A 19,432-nucleotide genomic window follows, 5' to 3' on the forward strand; every position below is an offset into this window, starting at 1 on the left:
CTGGTAGAATAATCAAAAGCAAAACCAAGTCATATGGGGAGGGGAACACATGGCCTACAACCAGAAAATTTGAGTATTGAACAGATAAATACTAATTTCAACAAAACATAAGTTAAAAAGCTTAAGAAACAATTGTTCTCATGAAGGAAGGCCATGGAACAGAAATGAAAGAACATGCAGGGAAGAGAAGACTCATGAAAATGTAATGAAATGTGAATTGAACAAAAAAGGGAAAGAAATCACACGGGAGAATAGGAAGTACAGACCCAGTAGGAAACAGTATAAGGAAAAAAAAATCATAAATTAAATAAACTTTAAATGATGTAACAAAAACATAACTGAATGGAATCCTATTTTAAAAAAGGGCTGGAGAGATGGCTTAATGGTTAAGCACTTGCCTGTGAAGTCTAAGGACCCCGGTTCGAGGCTTGATTCCCCAGGACCCACTTTAGCCAGATGCACAAGGAGGCGCAGGCATCTGGAGTTCATTTGCAGTGGCTGGAAGCCCTGGTGTGCTCATTTTTTCTCTCTCTCTCTCCCTCTTTCTCTCTTTGTTGCTCTCAAATAAATAAATAAAAATAAACAAAAAGATAATTAAGAAAAGAATGGTAAGCATTTAGAGATTATCCCTTAATAAAACTTTCCTCAACTGACAAACAACTTAGTCAAAATACAAAAGAATACACTATTGCAGGATTAGTGGAATCCAAATATTCCAAACCATTACAAAGTCCAATAAAAGTGACTAGACTTCAATGATACAGAATCATTTCACAGCCACAAAAATAAATAGATAACAAAGCTGGGCATGGTGTCACATACCTTTAATTTCAGCACTCAGAAGGCAGAGGTAAGAGGATTGCTGTGAGTTCAAGGCCAACCTGAGACTAAACAGTTCAGCCTGAGCTACAGAAAGACCTTATCTCAAAATTATAATAATAATAAATAGATAATAAAAGTTAAGAAACAGCTACCTAAAAAAAAGACAAGTATACCTGGCAAATGAAAGCCAAGTGAAACCAGAGGTCAAAGCCTAAAACCTCAAAAGAATACACTGAGGTGTAGGGAGATTGCTTAGTGGGGTAAGGGAGCCTTCTGCACAGTACACGCATATGTGCACACCATACGCACATCACACCACGTGCACTACACGGCACATGCTACACAAACATAAAAGAATGCACAGAAACTCAGAGTACTGTCAGAAATCTGTAGCATGGGAATTGGACAGTGCATCATTATGGGAGGAGAGAAACAGAAACTCAGCTGAGTGAATATGTCTGTTTTGCAGCAAAAAGACAAAATGAGTAAAATTTGAATTAGCTCTAAACAGAGAGGCAAATTTAGGCTCCCTTTCCATGTGCCTGAGGTCAGGGGTATGAGATCACCTAGATGTCTGTACATTTATAAGTGACTAACACTGTGTGCTTACACAGTAACCCTTCACAGTCAGAGGAACTCAGAATCCCAGAGTTCCATGGGCTATACTGTAGAATTCAGAGTGTTATGTATGGGTAGCATGTGTGTGAGTTCATGTGCGTGCATGTGGGGCTCCAAAGACAACCTTCACGTATCCATCCTCACCTTGCACCTTGTTTCAGACAAAGTCTCTTTTGTGATTTGGCCCTATGAAAGAATGTCAGAGCTTTGGTAATCTTGTGACTCTGCCTCCCATTGTTGTAGGAATGTTGGGATTACAGGTTTATACTCCTTGCTTTTGCCTTTATGTGTATTCTTGGAATCCAATCCAGGCTGGAGTGGGAAGCACTATTTTCTTTCTTTCTTTCTTTTCTTTCTTTCTTTTTTTTTTTTTTACTTTTAGAAATAGAGAGAACAAGAGAGAATTGGTGTGCACCAGAGCCTCTGCCACTGAAATCAAACTCCAGAAGCTTGTACCACCTAGGGGGCATGTGTGATCTTCCCCTTGCCTCACCTTTGTGCGCCTGGCTTACATGAGATCTAGAGAGTTGAACATGGGTCCTCAGGCTTCACAGGAAAGCACCTTAACCACCAAGTCACCTCTTGAACCCCATCAAGCACTTTTAACCACAGAAGTGTCACGCCAGCCTTAGTCCACACTTGTGCTCTTGGATGCGTCAACATTTTTCTCTATTTGGCAATTTGGGAGGTGAAGCCCTTCTGGAGGAGGTGTGGTGTTGGTGGCAAGCTGAGTGGTGTTATAGCCAGCTCCCCATTGCCAGAGCCCAGTTCACCATCCTTTCTCTGTCATGATCAGATTTCTCTTCAAGACTATTAGCCAAAATAAACCCTTTCTTCCCATCAGCTGCTTTGGGTCAGGTGGTTTGTCCCAGCAACCCAAAGATAACTACAATACTACTCCATGCAGTGCCTATTTTCTAAACAGCAACTTCTGCATTCTCTCTTTTTTTTCTGAGACCTTAAAGTCACTCTCTGCTCTTTCCCACTTGCGAGTAGTTTCTTGCTGCTGTTCACAAGTGACTCTTATGCTTAATCCTTGTGCCTAAAACCTATATTCAAATATCTCCAATAACCACCCCCTTCTGTTTTCTTTAAAAGAATATTACATATCAAATTAACTCTAGCTGTCTAGTGAGTTTTGCTACTCCACTACACAAATATTCAGCAGGACAGGGTAGGTTTTAGGGTGATACAAAAATTAACTAGTTGGCCCTGTTTCTAAGATTTTAAGAGAGAGAGTCTCACGTGGATAATCCTTGTTTTAAGTTAAAAATTTTTATGTAGAGATGGGATGGATCCCAGATTCCTGGATTTGAAGCTTATAATTTAGGGCAATTGGTAAGATTTTACATATATATTTTTACAAGCACTAACTTATTCATAAAATTAATCAATTATAATGAGAGAAAAAATTTCAACTAATTACTAAGGATTCACAGATTTAGGTCCTTTTCTTCTGGGATCTCCCATAGGAAAGGGTGGGTCCTGAAATAGTTATGTGGAAATTATTCTTGCTTGAAACCTGGCTTCTACTCTTTTCCAAGAACATTCTCAAGCTCCTAATTACTCATATTGCACAGAGGCTTTGTAGAGAGGCCATCAAACTTAACTTTCATTTTTAATTCCCCTTGTGTGATAAGGAACAATGCCATCAACCTAATACCTTCGAAATGGATCTTGGTAGTACTCATAACCCCTCTCACTATTCATATTAATATTCACCAGGTTTCATAGGATTACACAAGTGAATCAGTAATGGATGAAAGTAGATGTAAGAACTCATTAGTCGTGTGTTGACCTTGTTTAAAATCCTAAAATATCCATTAGCCTGACGTGATTACTTTCTGGATGTATTAAGTTGACAGACAAATGCCACCAACTATTTTATTAGTCCAGGTATTACTCTGAAAGGATTTTGCAGATTTACTCAATAGTCCATCTACTAGTTACTTTACTCCCTTCTATTACCAAATACCTCATAGGATGCTAGGTAAAGAAGAAAAGGGCTTATTCTGGTTTACAAATTAAAAAGAATGTATTCCGAGATGGTGGGAAAAGCATGACTACCAGCAGCTGGGAGGTCCCATTACATACAAGGTAGGAAAAGTGGGAGAGCAAGAAATTGGGCCTGACTCTAAAACCTCAATGACCCACTTCCTTCAGCAAGAACCCACTTCCTAAAGAATGCACAGTCCTTGGTGCCCAGAGCCTGCCAGCTGAAAGGGTTTGAGCCTGATGGGGAGTGAGGATTAAGGAAAGACAGGAGAAAGACTGAAAGCAAGGACTCCAGTCCAGGGCTGAAGCCAGGTTTATTTCACGGCATTCCTTTTAATATCTTCTTACAAACAGTTTTTCCATGGACAAAAGTTCCATGAGTCTCACACAAGTCTCTATCAAAAAAACCTTCCTGTTACAGAGTTTTTGCACTTCAATCACTTCTCTGTACAAAAGACTCTTAAGGCCAGCCAAATGGCTTCCCAACACTGAATATGCATAATCTTGCTTACATGTAGGTGCTATAGCTTTGCTAAAGTTTTTGCTATAGTTTTGCTAAAGTGTTGCTGCTAAAGGCCCAGATCTATGGATACAAGTCCAGCCAAAATGGCTTCTGACACCTTGGATGGATCTGAATGCTGAGAGTGTCCTGTTCCTCGAAGTCTACTTTATTCCCCCTGGATTAACAAATTGGCACCCCACCTGGTTTTGGGAGTATGAGAAACTCAAGAAAGAGAGGGTTGTTGTATTTGCAGCATGATCTTGTGTTTTGTAAATGGCATGAGCAGTGTGAAGCAGGTTTGCTAGATGCCTGCATGGAGACCCCATTGGGCCATGAGGATGGACCATGGTCTACAGGGGAGACCCAGTGGAGATGCAGGGACCAGGAGATGGCTGCTAAGGAGAGTTGCCAGCACCAGATGAAGTTTTCCAGGACTGTGAGTAGTCTAGCTGGAGGGCAGAGTTAAAACTCCAGAGACTTGTTGCTGGCTAGAATTATCAGACTTGGTGATTTGTCACTGACTAGAGTTGTCGTACTTGGAGCTACAGAATTTGATGTTGGCCCAGTCTAAATCTTATATTAGTTGAATATTTCTTTGCTATGCCCAATGTTATCTTTTGCAGTATAAATATTTATTCTGTTCCATTATGGGTTCTGTGGGCACTTTTTTTTTTTTTTAGTATTTTGTTCAGTTAAAAACCTTGGATTATGGGGATGCTTGAAAATCATTGATTGATAAAAACTATGAAGACATTTAAACTTGGACTGAATGTACTGCATTTTACATCATGTATGGTTATCAGTTTATGGGGCCAGGGGAGGAATGTGGTGGTTTGATTCAGGTATCCCCATAAACTTAGGTGTTCTGAATGCTAGGTTCCCAGCTGATGAAGATTTGGGAATTAATGCCTCCTGATGGCAGTGTATTGTTAGGGGTAAACTTATGGTTGTTATAGCCAGTTTCCCCTTGCCATTGTTTGGCACACTCTCCTGTTGCTGTTGTCCATCTGTTGTTGGCAAGGAGGTGATGTTCACCCTCTGCTCATGTCATTGTTTTCCCCTGCCATTGTGGAACTTCCATCAAACCTATTAGACTAATTAAATCCTTTTTTGTTTTTTCCACAAGCTGCTCTTGGTTGTGTGATTTCCGTTAGCAATGCAAACCTGATTGCAACACACCTCAACCCTCTACCCCGTGACATACTTCCATCCAGGAATGTTCTACTTCTAAAAGTTGTATCACTTTCCAGAAAAGTGTTATCAGTTGGGGATTAAATACTCAAACACATGAGTCTATGGGGAATATTTTATATTCATGCCTCAAACACACATTAAAAAAAAAGACAGGGGTACTGAAAGTTTTCACTATTACATGAGATATGTGCTCCTGGAAAGCAAACACTATTAGAGAGCCAGCCCCCATTCTTTGTGTTCCAGAAAACGTTTACCACAGAAAACATTCTGTTCTCCTTTTTCTGGGATACAACCATCCCTGTCCTTCCTTGTGATTCCCCAAAGACTCACAGATGTCTTCATTATATAAGCACCTCTTCTCTTCTCTCCCTTATCTCTTCCTTCATTTGGCCCTCCCTCCCTCTCTCATTCTCTCCTTCCCTTCCTTCTCTCACAGGTGTCCATTTCTCATAATCACCCTATTATAGTAGTCTGGGTAAAACCATCTATTTAATTATTTCTTTAGTTTGTGTTTGGTGGGCCACAACAATAACAACAAAGCCCAATTTGCCTGAGGAATCCCTAACACAGCATCTTTGCTACACTGTAAGTTTTAAAGATGTCACACGTATAGTATAGATGGTTCAGGGAAAATTATTGGCAGAACCTCACCTGGAGCCAGCTCTAAGTACTTTCCAGGTTTTTGAGTAAGGTATATCAAAGAGGAATTTCAAGCGTTTGAGAACCCACTGGAAACAACTTGGAAGCTAAAGAGAGAAAGAAAGAGAGAGGGCGGGAGAGCAAAAGATGTTTCAAGTTGAAAGGCAAAGGATATTAAAAACCAGTAGGTATAACTAAAAAGACACCCAGGGATTGGAAAGTGTTTGAAAAGTGTCTCAAGTTCCAAAGTAATAGTTTAGACATTGAAAGTCAGTCTTGCCAAATGCCTCTCATCACACAATTGCCCAACCACCTTTAGCATACTGTAATTGTGGAGGTTGAAGGAATGTGAATAAAAGCAGCTCAAGGGCTTAAGGTACACTCTGCAATGATAGCACAGGACAGAAATACACTGGTAATTTAGATTTTTAAGGGCTCTTTTATAATAACAATTGTCAAATTCTGCAGCATCCTCCTGAAAGGGAGATGAGCAATTTTCAGCGAACATGATAAAAAAAAAGATAACATAACAGTAAAACAGGTGACTAGAGGTAAGTAGAAGCATGGGCACCACAGGGGTGTGGTTTGGACATCATCTGCACAAGGGAGGCTTTGTGTGAAAATCTCACAGTGTGGACACCTAGATCCATCTTCCAGCCTTTTGTTTGGGTACTATCTTTTGCCGTATAAGTGAACCCATAGACATGAATTTGTTCATATCTCAAATCTTATATATACAGAGTTGGGACAATAATAATTATGATATAAGTGTTTGGTGAAATAGTAATGAAAAACCAAATCAGTAAGTATAATGCAACAAAATTTGTCCCGGCTTTCAGGACCTGTGCCAAAGGCTTTCTGTGGGTTAGCTCATTTAATGCTCACAGCAGAGGTTTGAAGATGGTGACTGATAAAAATGCCCAATTTCAACTAAAGCTGAGAAACTAACCACTTATGTCACCTAATAATGGCCACTAAACTAGCAAGCAGCATAACTTTGATATGAAGTCAGAGTAGTGCTTCAAATTTCTCACTTATTTCATGTTTTGTGCTCTTTGTAAATAGCCATTTGCTAATTAAAAATAAAATAAACACTACTACCTTACAACTTAGTAGGGATAATGACTTGATCCCAAGTCACCAAATGAGAGAAAGAGAAAAAAGCCAGAAATTCCAGATGAGATATGAACATGTCAATCAAGGCACTACCTTTCAATACCTAGACCATTCTGTGATGCCTGCTCTGGGGTGATGGATGGTTTACATCTTTCTCCTTCACCTGCTGCGGCGAGTTAGAGCTCTCTCGCTAGAGGGCGCAGGAGGGACACTAGAGGAGGACCAGGTCCTTTGCTCCTCTTCTGTTGCTAAAGAACCTCTTCTGCAGCCCAGATTTCCAGTAGCACCAAGCTTCTAAGAGGCTCAGTCTCCTGCATGTCGGTTTCTCCGCAAGCAAGCCACTTCCCCTGCCAGCAGAATGTCACCTGTCTCAAAGTACCCCCAAAGTAACTTTCCATAAAATCCACAAAGGCAAGCAGAAGACCACCTATAAGACTATTCCCTGTGAACAGCCTCCCACTGCAAACTCGTACCTGGTTTCACAATAAACTCTGATGATACCCATCCGATGGGCTATTTCTAGTAATTTTTCACATGCAGCAGCCCTGGGGTCCTGCTGTCCAGTGAAACATAGGGACCCTCTCCTAGGAGGCCTGGCTCTCAGCCTCCAGGTGGCAGGTCTCTTCCATGATCACAAGCCCAGTGCTAGAAGCTGCTCCCCACTTGATTAATGCCACTTAGCCAGCAAGTGGTAGAGACCTAATTTGAAGGCAGTCTGCTGCTTCAAATTTCGCATTTATACCTGTGTCAGCTTGATGTTTTATTCCCTTTATAAATGACAGCTCTTCCTACAGAAAAGTACCACTGCCTTATCATTCAGTAGGTATCATCAATGTTATTCTACAAGTCCTGTCTCTATATTCTCTGGAGTTCTCTTTACTTCTAATCCACTTTTCTGAAATGCCGGGATATTTCATTTAAAATCAGAAGAAAAAAAGTTTGAACTTCACATTTCAACATCTACTAGAAGACTCACAATTGTTTCACAGAGACTATTATAATCTGACTGCCATTTTTTAGACCTTGACATCTAAATAGCCCACCAGTATCCCAGATTCCGTTCTTTCTAAGCACTTGTTCAATTGCACCTCTACTTCTGTTACTGCCTTAACAGCTGAATGTGGAATCGTTTTTATCATTCTTCCTTCTGCCTCTCTGACAGGTCTTTTCTCACATCATCTCCTTGTTTTAATTTCCTGGTTTCCTTCCTCATCCTTTTAACTCCTACTCTTCCTTTAAGCCCCAGGTCAGAGGATGCCTCTCACTGTTTATCTTCCTAGGCCCCATGCTGAAGGAAGCTGAATCTTTCAGGGTGCTTTGAGAATCTATCACATTCTATGTATTTTTTTGTCACCCTGGTTTGCATACACTTACATGATTGGTGATTTTTTTTTTTTTTTAAGGAGGGTTTTTGCTATGTGCAGGCTGACCTGGAATTCATTATGTAGTCTCAGGCTGGCCTCAAACTCATGACGATTCTGCTGCTACTGCCTCCTGATTGTTTGGATTTTAAAGGCATGTGCCACCATGCCCAGCAAAACTTTTTAAAAATATTTATTTATTTATTTATTTATTTATTTATTTATTTATTTTCAAGCACAGTGAGACAGACGGAAGAGATACAGAAAGAGAGGGGTGGGAGAGAGTGAATAGGCATGCCAGGGCCTTCACTAACTGCTGAGCTATCTCTCCAGCCCAAAACTTTTAAAAGAAAGAATTATTTTCATCTGCAGATAAGATAAACAGTTGTAAACATATTTTAAGGGCTAAAGAAAGAAAAGCTAAAGGAAGAAAGAAAAGAAAGTGTATATTTTTAAAGCTGTAGAAAATTACAGGAAAAATATTATATGAAGCAATCAAGGATAAAGTTATTTTCTTTGAATATGAGATATTTTTCATCTTTCCATCCAGCTGTCTCTATCTCCATCCACATGCACGTTATTTCTGCCCACAAGGAGAATTCATCTATGCCTCCCTTTTGCTGCAGAGTTCAAAAGACCTCTCACATGAGCCATGGTACTTCCTGCTGGAGAGATCTGTGTGTCTCTGTCAACCTTCCTCTCCCACTGCCTGCACTGAGGTTGTCACACTCTCTCTGCCACCTATTTATTGTTCTCAATTTTGACTCTTTGTTCCACATTAGTCACCTCCCATGTGCGGAGCCTATGTCCAGACTACCTGTACAACTGTCCTCTTTCTCTCTGCATCTGGTTTAACTGCCTATTCTCAAATACTCCCTTCTCACAAAAACAAGATAACTGCCTCTCATATTCATTCTTTTTGATTTGTTTGAGGTAGGGTCTCACTCTAGCCCAGATTGACCTGGAATTCACTATGTGGTAGTCTTAGGCTGGCCTTGACCTCACAGTGATCCTCCTACCTCTGCCTCCCAAGTGCTTGGATCAAAGGTATGTGCCATCACACCTAGCTCTTTAGTCATTCTTTTTTTTAAAAAAAATATTTTTATTTTTATTTATTTGTAAGCAGAGAGGGAGAGAGAAAGAGAAATAGAGAGACAGAATGAATGGATGCACCAGGGCCTCCAGCCACTGCAAATGGGTACTGGGGAATTGAACTAAGGTCATTAGGCTTTGGAGGCATGTGCTGAGAAATCTCCACAGCACCTTTTGTAGTCATTCTTAAAAAATGATTTTAATAAATTGCAGGATGAGTGACAGGAAACCCCATTAGAGATGCACTAAAGATCATTTAGTGTTGTAGATTTGATGGCTACCCACATATAAGGGAGATGAACAGAAACCATTGATGGCGCTCCTGACAGCAAGCAAATTAGTACAAATCTAGCAGAGTAACTGTAAGAAAAGAGAGAGGAAGCTGATGACAAGTAGACAAAGTCAGCTGATGGGGAATGGCATCTGTTCTTTGTTTCTAGGTTGGAAACTGGAAAAATGAATGAGGGCCAGCTGTTCTCCTTTCCATTGGGGGACCACGGAAAATTGAAAAGCTTAAATTTCTGCAAGTGTGTGATAAGGAAACACCTTCATACTACAAACGTAATTATTACTAAAGGATGATGTTTTCAGATCTCTGGGAACTCTGAGAAATCACAGGTCTCCGATGTGACAGGGAAGTTTCCATTTTTTCATTTCTGGAAGTTGAAAACTTGGACTTTTGAGTAACTGCTTTGGATGAACTCTGTCCTGCAGTGTCCTGTGATTTCTGGGTGCTTCATCTAGATGGAGGCTGTGTTGTTCACGCTCCCATAGCACCATTTTTTGGGGGAGAGATTTCTGTATAGATCTTGTTTTCTAAATGCTTACAAACCCAGGCTAGAATAGTCTACAAAGAAAATAGGGCTTTCTTTTGCACATTCTGTTTCCAAATCTTCAGAGATCATTGACTCACACTTTCATGAGTGTGTGTGTGTGTGTGTGTGTGTGTGTGTGTGTGTGTGTGTTTGTATGTGTATAGGTATGGTCAGAGGACAACCTTAGGGTGTTAGTCCTCTCCTTCCATCTTGCCAAGTGTTTCTCTTCTTATGTCTTTGCCTCTGGGGAGGTCAGATTAGCTGGCCCACAAGAATCAGGAGTCTCCTGACTGCTTTCTATTGTCATGGGTGTGTTAGGATTACAGACAGGAAAGTTACTTTGTATTCAGAGTCTAGCTTTACCTGGGTGTTGGGGATCCAACCTCAGTTTGGCAAGCTTATAGAGCAGGCTCCTTTAACCACTTATCCATCTCCCAGCCCATTCACTTCCATTTTCTAAATTAAGTTTTCTTGTCCTCTCTTATTAGCCTCACCCTGCAGCTGGCAGACTCTGAGACAATTCCCTATAAGTGGTCTCTATTTATAGAGGAATGAAAAGAACAGAATCAGACTGCCAGGGACTCTCTTCAAAAGAATCTCATGATGGCTTTTTCTCTGTTATCAGTTTTGAAAATGAAGGCTAGTTGGTGGGGAGGTTCTTGGCCATGGCAGATGCATAACATGTGCACATGGCATTCTGGCTTCAGAATGTGACAAAGAAAAAATATTCATCTTTGAGTTTTCCAACCTGTTGGCTCTCCTTTCTGGAAGTGCAGAATTATAAATTTTGATAGTGGAGCCATAGTTAGTTTTGCTGCAGCCTACAATGCAAGTATGTTCTTTTCATGCTTTTCTACTTTTGTTTTTTCACTTTGATTGAGTGGCCTGGAGAGAATGGTAATTGGTTGACCCTGAGAACTTACTTTCAGAAAGCAAAGGAAGCTCTGGAATTTGGGGATCCTCCTTTTGTGGCTCATCGTTAAAGTATTTCTCAGGATCTATGAGAAAGGCAGGTTTATGAACTTCGGGCAGCTCTTTCAGTGTTCCGATTGCTAAGAATCTAAAAGCATCTTCACGTAGCACATGGGAAGAATAAGGGAAGACAATGCCATTAGCTTCTTGGAATAAGCTAGGACACTTTCAAATTTACTTTTAAAAATAGTTAACCTTCCTTTTACTCAGCTGGTACAGCTATAATAACCAGCTAACCTTCTAGACCCAGCTGTTCAACGTAAACCAAAGTTCTTTCCTATTCAAATGGATCAAGAGGAATTCAAGGCTCCTCTTTAATTTGTTTTGTTTTTTGTATCTTTCTGGGGGTGTGGGTATTTTGTCTTGAAAATTAGTATTCTATCATTTTGGAAGAACTCCAGTTTCTCTTTTATCTGCAAGAAAATTGTGTCCTTTGTGAAATCAGATCTTTGTTTCAGTAGTTATTTAACACAACATCTAAAATTTGGAACTGGCAGATGCTTTTACATTCCACTGTGACACAAACCAGGGCTCTGTTGTTTTACTCATTATGCACACATGAAATGAGCAAGCTCTCCTTTAACCATGCCTTTAAAAGCAAAGTCTGGGATAAAGCAACAAAAGTTTTCACTTCTTGTGACAAGTGAGTAATCAAATAGAAATCACCAAAACTAGCTCAAGATATAATTTTATATTGTTTGATTGTTAGTCCCACAAAATCAGGGATTACCCTGCCATTGTGGCACCTCAGTACTGAGAAAGAGGTTGCTGTTCCACACCTGCTATCAAACAAGCCATGTGCTGTGTCCAAGATTCTCTAAACTCAATGGGAATTACCTAGACCTTATTTAAGCCTGGGCTTCTGTATCCTGCCCTTGGCTTCTCATTTATTGTGGTTAAATAAAATGAAGGTAGTAGAATCTTTTTGTTGTTTTGTTTTGTTTTGTTTTTCAAGGTAGGGTATCACTGTAGACTAGGCTGACCTGGAATTCCCTATGCAGTCTCAGGGTGGCCTCAAACTCACAGCAACCCTCCTACCTCTGCCTCCTGAATGCTGGGATTAAAGGCATGTGCATCACTGTGTCCAGCTTAGAATTTCCATTTTAATGTATTCCATCATGCTGATGGTGCTGGGCCAGTGGCCACTCTTTGAGAATTAATGTGCTACACCAAGTGAAGGAAGCTGTCTTCACCACTTATGAGGTTGCTTGGCAGCAATAGATGAGGTAACTAAGGCTCTGGACGCACTAATTTGCCTTAGTTTACACAATTGACTAATGACACACCATTTGACAACCATGAGTATGTTTGCCTTCCAAGGTCATGCCTTAAGGTATAAAAACAACAACAACATTGATGTTGCTAACAAAATTGTTTCTATGATATGCTAGACACTGCTCAAATTGCTTTACATCTATCACGGAGTCCTGACAAATGCTCTTTGGGATATATTGGTTTATAAATACATTTTGAGTGTCACCTAATCACTATGTATCTTTTAAAAGCAGTTTCACCAAAATTCGAAAATCAACATGTCTGCCCTATTGGACATGAGTTAATAAAACATTATTGGTAAGTTTCTTTTAATTATGACACTTCAAGAATAATCCTTACCAATTTTCTAGCCACTATTGACATATACCCTAAGGACTCCACATTCCCCTGCAGAGATACTTGCCCATCCAACTTTATTATATACAATCAATGTAAATGGTCATTGATAGATAATGAAAGTGTCGTATATATACACAATATAATTCTATTGGGTGGTACAGGAAAAAAATGAAACCATAAAACTTACAGGAAAATGTTTTAATGCACTAATCATCTTTTTACATTCCTCCCCCTATGCCTCTACTTTATGGTAACCACCACTCTTCTCTAAATCTGTATGATATATATATATATATATACATATACATACACATACATATACATATACATACATACATATATATATACACATATACAAATGTAAATATATACATACAGATATATTAACACATATAAGTGGTGTGATGGTTAGTAATGTCACTGTCAACTTGAACTGGATTTGTGATCACCTAGGAGACACACCTCTGTCATTTCTGTGAGGGCATTTCCAGACTGTTCTAACTGAAAGGGAGGACCCTCCCTTGAATATGGGAAGCACCATCTGATGAATTGTGGTGGCAGAGTGAAAAAATATAGGATCAATGAGAAGCAAGTTGAGTACATCGCTCATCTCCTTCTTGACTGTAGGCATACTGGAACCAGCTAACCTCACACCCCTGTTCCATTGATACCACATTGACTGTACCCTAAAACCATGTGCCAAAAGTAAATCTTTCCTTCTCTAGTTGCTTTTGCCAAGCATTTGAACAGCAGTAAGAAAAATCATTTAAAAAAATGACAGCATGTTAATATATGGATTTCTGTTTCTAACTTACTTCATTTAATATGACTTCCAGTAACAACCCTGATGTCACCAATTTTATTTCTTTAACATGTAGGATAAAATATGAGGACACTGGTTGTCTCTGCTGTGGGAAATATAAGAAGAACTTCATACATGTTTTTAACCTACACTTGACAGTTTGTCACATATATTTTGTGCCTTGGAAAAAGTTATATAATGTTATATAATGTCTCCAAGCTCACTGTCCTCCTTTGTCACATAAGATCACAGAAGCCCATATTATGCTTATCAAATAAAATAAGCATTCCTGGCAAACAATGTAGTGCCTCACAAACTTGTATAAAACATCATTCTAAACTGTATCAACAATATTTACTTACTGGCAGATTTTTGCATAATTTCACCATGGGGAAGTTCATGTGTTTTTTTCTTATAGATTTTTCTCTCCTTATGTTTCATACATATATTCAATTTGTCTGATGGTCTGACACTGGAAAAAATGATTTATGATAAAATGCTAACCATAGGGATAAATAGATATTGTCTGATTACAGTAAGTATTGTATCTTATTTTTGCAAAGGTACTTATATTCCTGTAAACATAGGAATTACTATTTGCTTATGGTACTCAAGCTATGCCTTTAAATAAAATGTCTGACAGTCAGATGGTACCATGCAAGAGGATGAGCCAGAGAGGTGTAAAGTACAGTTATGGAAAGATTCTGGTTCCACAGTTGGTGTGGCACACACACACACACACAAAAAAAAAACTACAGAAAGGAAATTTCACAGAAATATATTCACTCTTCCCTTGTCCTTTACGCAAGTGGCAAGGGTGATGAGGAATATATGGACCATGTATTTATCCATGCATCGTTCTTTATAGTATTCAAAATCCAAAGGAATTTAATATCTATGAGAAAATTTAAAGGAGCTTGAACTCACAAAAAAGGTTCATATCTATAAAACATAGGAAAGTTAACCATCTTACACATCTATAAATTCCTATCAGAGGGCTGGAGTGACAGTTTAGCAGTTAAAGTACTTGCATGCAAAGCCAAAGAACCTAGGTTTGATTCTCCAGGACACACGTAAGCCAAATGATACACAAGGTCACACATGCCTCTGGAGTCCGTTTGCAGTAGCTGGAGGCCCTGAAATGCCCAATATCTCTCTCTCTCTCTCTCTCTCTCTCTCTCTCTCTCTCTCTCTCTCTCTCTCTCTCTGTCTCTCCATCTCTTTGCCTCAAATAAATAAATAAAAATAGAAATAAATTACTGAATAATATATTTTTATATCCTCTCAGCTTAAAATATGGCCTCAAATGCTTAACATGCCCCATCAGAGACTTCAATCTTAACACCTTCAACTTCTGTTGGTACAAGTGTCTAGAAAGAACCAGATCTAAGAACACACCCATGTCCCCCTCCCCATCATGGAGAGCTACAGGGACCTTGCTGACTTCTTCCACTTGACTCCCCCCTTGTATACCTCAGAACTTCATGATCACCACTGTCCTATCAGCTGGCTAACTTTTAGTCCCAAATTGGTTATAAGTTTTTATAGCTGTAAAATCTTGAGACATTGCCTATACCTTCAGCCTTGTTTTCCTTGCTGCAGTTTGGAAGGAGATGTGATATTAAAGTGTCTGGTGATGTACCTAACATACTATTCAAATAGATGTTAATTTTCCTCCTTCCTTGTACTCTATTTTTATAATTTCTCACAGCTTAAAATACCAATTTAAGTAAAGTTTAATATAGGTATTATTTTTAAAGCTAATATCATAGGCTATTTATATAGCTTTCAAGAATAAGTTATTGCTGCATTTTTGTGTTTATGTATGTGGTGTATGTGTGCATACCTGAGTGTGTGTGTGTGGTGGTCAGAACTTGGTAATTCTTGGTTACTATTACTTTAAGCAATATTAAGACATTATTTTTCATTCTAATCAGGAAGTTCCAACACCCCCTTCTAGAAACATCTAGTACTGTTGGGAACTATGGAAATGATCACAGAATAAGTCAGGAGGTATGGCCCTCCCCTAAATGATAACTTTTTGCACTAGGAGTTTTAAGACTTAAGTTTCAAAAATTAACTGTACTTGTATTTATTCTACCTGGATAAAGGATAATTATTATCATAGATTATTGGCACAAATTAATAGTCCACCCTCTAGGATTTCTATGTCCTATTTTAAATAAATTTCAGTATTTTGTATATGTTTTCTTTAAGCTGTCCATCCATTTGCTACTTTAATTTTTCACATGAAATCTGTTGGCCGAATAATTAATCGGTAACATGTAGCTAATTGTAAATATCCATTCCTTACTAACAATTATAGGACACTTAGAAAACTTGGAATAGAAGACATATTTGCAAAGAAGTAAATCATTGGAAAGTAACACATGTTAAGCAAAAATGTGCCCTCTTCTTTGTATAAAACTACTGGAGAATAAATAAAAATTTCTCTTTTATTTTTCATTTGATTCTTTATCTTGGTTTCTAATAATTAATACCTCCTTCAAAACAATTTTTAAATGATAAAGGGTGAAATGCATCAGACAACCTCAGAGGGAATATAATTGCTTTTTGTTGCTCTAGAATAAGGATGAACATTGATGAATGAGTGGTACATGAATGGAGAGATTTGATTTAGCATCAGAAATGCTCTGTAATAAGCAGTAACACAATAGCAGAGAATTTCTACTAGATAGTGAGTGCATCTCATAAAGGCTGAGGGTGCCTCTTAATGACATCACCCAAGGGTTGGTAGTCTAATATATTTTCAGTATCTTTCAACTGAATATTGAATTATTAGAACCTAATATACATAAGAAAAATTCTCACAATAACAAAAAAATCCTATTTAAACGGAAATAAAGGGCTGGAGAGATGGCTTAGTGGTTAAGTGCTTGCCTGTGAAGCCTAAGGACCCTGGTTCAAGGCTCAGTTCCCCAAGATCCATGTTAGCCAGATGCACAAGGGAGCGCACGCATCTGGAGTTCCTTTGCAGTGGCTGGAGGCCCTGGTGCACCCATTCTCTCTCTCTCTCTCTCTCTCTCTCTCTCTCTCTCCCTCCCTCTTTCTTTCTCTGCCTCTTTCTCTGCCGGTCACTCTCAAATAAATAAATATAAATGTAAAAAACAGCAATTAAGGTATTATGGAAAAAATCTTCAGACAACAGTAGCATCTAACCTTGGACATAAAAGCAGCCACTGTCACATACACGTGGTGGGAAAGCCTAGGTCATCGCAAGGAAGCTTTAGCAGCATAGCTTGCAGCCCTTAAGCCTTTCGACTCAGCAATTCCACTTCCAAGAATGTATGTATTATCATGGTGAATTCAGCTGGATACTCTAACAGGGATGCATGGAGGCATTTAAATGAATTTCCATGGTAAACAGATGGAATAGAAGAAAATGGTCAAGAAGCAACATGACAGGGCAAGGACTGTGAAAGCCCAGAAATAGAGTGATTAGTTAGTATTTATGAAGCCAGCCTTGAGTTGTATCCCCAACCATGTGACAAAAACTGTGACAAAGTCCTAGAGAGTAATCATGAATAATGTTGTCCATAAACATCCATACAAACTAATAAAGATATGTGCTTACTGGAATTTTTGAGTGCTAAAATAGGTAATTCCTCATTCTTATTTACATTTTTGTTCATTTTCAAATATTCACATGTACTAATAGTATATTAGACATCATGAAAATTAGTTAAATTAAAGATAAAGATTTCAAGTAATATATTTTATTTGCTAAAGGCATACAATCCTTTTATTTCCCATACTAAGGGAAATAGAGCAATATGTACATTATTCAGCATACACTCAATTTTTTCAAAATCATTGAAAGTTTAGTATAACACTTTTTAAAGTGTACTTATTTATTTGAGAGAGACAATTGGGCACATCAGGCCCTTTAGCCCCTGCAAACAAACTCCAATTGCACGTACCACCTTGTGCACCTGGCTTACTGGGGAATTAATCCTTAGGCTTAGCAGGCAAGTGCCTTAACTTCTAAAGCATCCCTCTAGCCCAGCATAGCACTTTTTTAAGATAAGGCTTTCCCGATTTTGTATTATTTTTTACATGTGTATAGTTTCATAACTATGCCCATAGCAAAGTTTGTTGAGAAAAATACTTAAATATGAACAATGGGTTTATTTTTTTACATCTTACTATTATTTATATTTTCAATGTTTCATGGTGAAAATGTATTGCTTTTATAAGGAAAATATATTCTAAGATCATGTTGTCCTAATTGTTCATAATATATATTCATGGTTAAAATAACTTTGTGGGAATCTTGATACAAGAACTTGCTACTACTTAAGACAATATGTGCATCCTTTGTGAATTTTATTTCCTATTGTGTTTTTTTCATTCCATTCATTTCCTTCCTTATTTTATTTTCTAATGACACTATGATTTTTGAAGAGTTTAAGAAAGGGAAAAAATCTGTTTTTCTGTGTCAATTATTAACATAGCATTAGGACCTTTCTATTACCCTTTCAGATTCTGTATACTTCATTTTTCCATGATTTATTTAAAGTCACTTTTTACTACCTACCTAATTTTCATGCATAACATTACAAAATATCTTAAGTACCATAGAAACCAGTATCAGGTATAAGCTATGGTATAATATATGCCAAATTATTTTTTCTGGAAAAAGAATTGTAGTTACTCACTTGAGAAAATATCTTTAAATCATTTAATTTTTCAAGAAATAGTAGGAAATGAAATAAAATTGTATAGAAATTGAGAAGAAATCAAAACAGTTTAAATCACAAATTTTTTTATATCTGAAGAAAGCAGCTTTAAATTTTTAAGTGAAAGCTAAATTTGTTGTAAAACTGGGAAATTGTTGTGTTGACTGTAACAATCTTTAATAGGAGCCTATCATATTGCCTTTATTCCTTAAAGACTACCATAAGAAGAGGAACAGTTGCCCATGTTGCCCTGAGGTAACTTTATTTTCTCATTGCAAAACTGAGCAGTGTAAGGGCTGGGACATTTTATCCTAGGTAGCGTCTCTCTATCCTCAGCATTCTATGTTTGCACCAGATTGGCTGTGTTCTACCTCAAAATCAAAAATATCTCCTGCCTGAGAGTACACTTGACATTTCAACGAGCCACAATTCAAGGAAATGGAAGGACAAGATACATAAAAAATAGTTTGCTTCTCCCTATCAGCAGAGTTTGAAAAAGTATAAAAGCAAAGTTAATAACAGGAAAATTGAACAGTCTTTCTGTATTCTACGGTGAAAGGCTGAATTCCTTACACAGGGCCAGTGTGCAAGACAGGGAGCTCCATGACATTTCTAAAGAGAATTATTTCACAGAGAACTGAAAGTGTACATTGAGGTCTACTGGAATGAGAGGGAAATGACATTTTCCTTCATTTATAGCTCCAATTGATATTGACCAGTAAAGAACATAAAGCATTTATACTGAAATCAACATTGGAGAGAAGCAGTGGATAAATATTTCAATTATATGTAGACAGGTCTATAGGCAAAGTGTTGTGGTTAGAGTTACCCAGTTGTGCATAATGGATCAGTTGGTATAGGAAGGATATACGGGATTCCTATGGGTCAAACAAACTTACTATGGGTTAACTAGGAGAGTTATATAAAATGGAAAGCCTATCATTGGAAAGATAATATACTATATATAAATTTGTTTAAAAGGCCATCATGTGTATTAACAAAATAGAGAACCAATATACCCATTAGTTTGTAAATGTTCAGTACAGAGGTGTGAACTCTCAACTGTATCCCCCCAAAAAGAAGAATGCTTGCTCATGAGCTAAACATAGAGAACACAAAGCCTATCATCCTTCATAATAAATGAGAAACTGACCAGTGAGTAACAGAGAAGAAGAGACAACTCTTGCTAT

At 38.2% G+C, this 19,432-nt stretch overlaps 2 protein-coding genes across 2 annotated transcripts in view; both read right to left on the minus strand.

The window, feature by feature from the left end:
- Positions 1–11,138, minus strand: part of Serpini2 (serpin family I member 2) — a 55,064-nt gene extending 43,926 nt beyond the window's left edge. Inside the window, exon 1 of the mRNA XM_004652371.3 lies at positions 11,078–11,138. The gene's annotated coding sequence lies outside the window, so the exon portion shown is untranslated. The remainder of the gene's footprint in view (positions 1–11,077) is intronic.
- The window catches only part of Wdr49 (WD repeat domain 49), a 200,574-nt gene that overhangs the window by 1,673 nt on the left and 179,469 nt on the right, over positions 1–19,432 (minus strand). Inside the window, exons 16-17 of the mRNA XM_004652370.2 lie at positions 13,905–14,014; positions 11,078–11,224 (exon numbers count right to left, since the gene is read on the minus strand). Of these exons, the coding sequence (XP_004652427.2) occupies positions 11,078–11,224; positions 13,905–14,014 (257 nt within the window). The remainder of the gene's footprint in view (positions 1–11,077; positions 11,225–13,904; positions 14,015–19,432) is intronic.

The sequence above is a fragment of the Jaculus jaculus genome, chromosome 11 (genome assembly GCF_020740685.1).
Source record: "Jaculus jaculus isolate mJacJac1 chromosome 11, mJacJac1.mat.Y.cur, whole genome shotgun sequence".
Lineage (NCBI taxonomy): Eukaryota > Metazoa > Chordata > Mammalia > Rodentia > Dipodidae > Jaculus > Jaculus jaculus.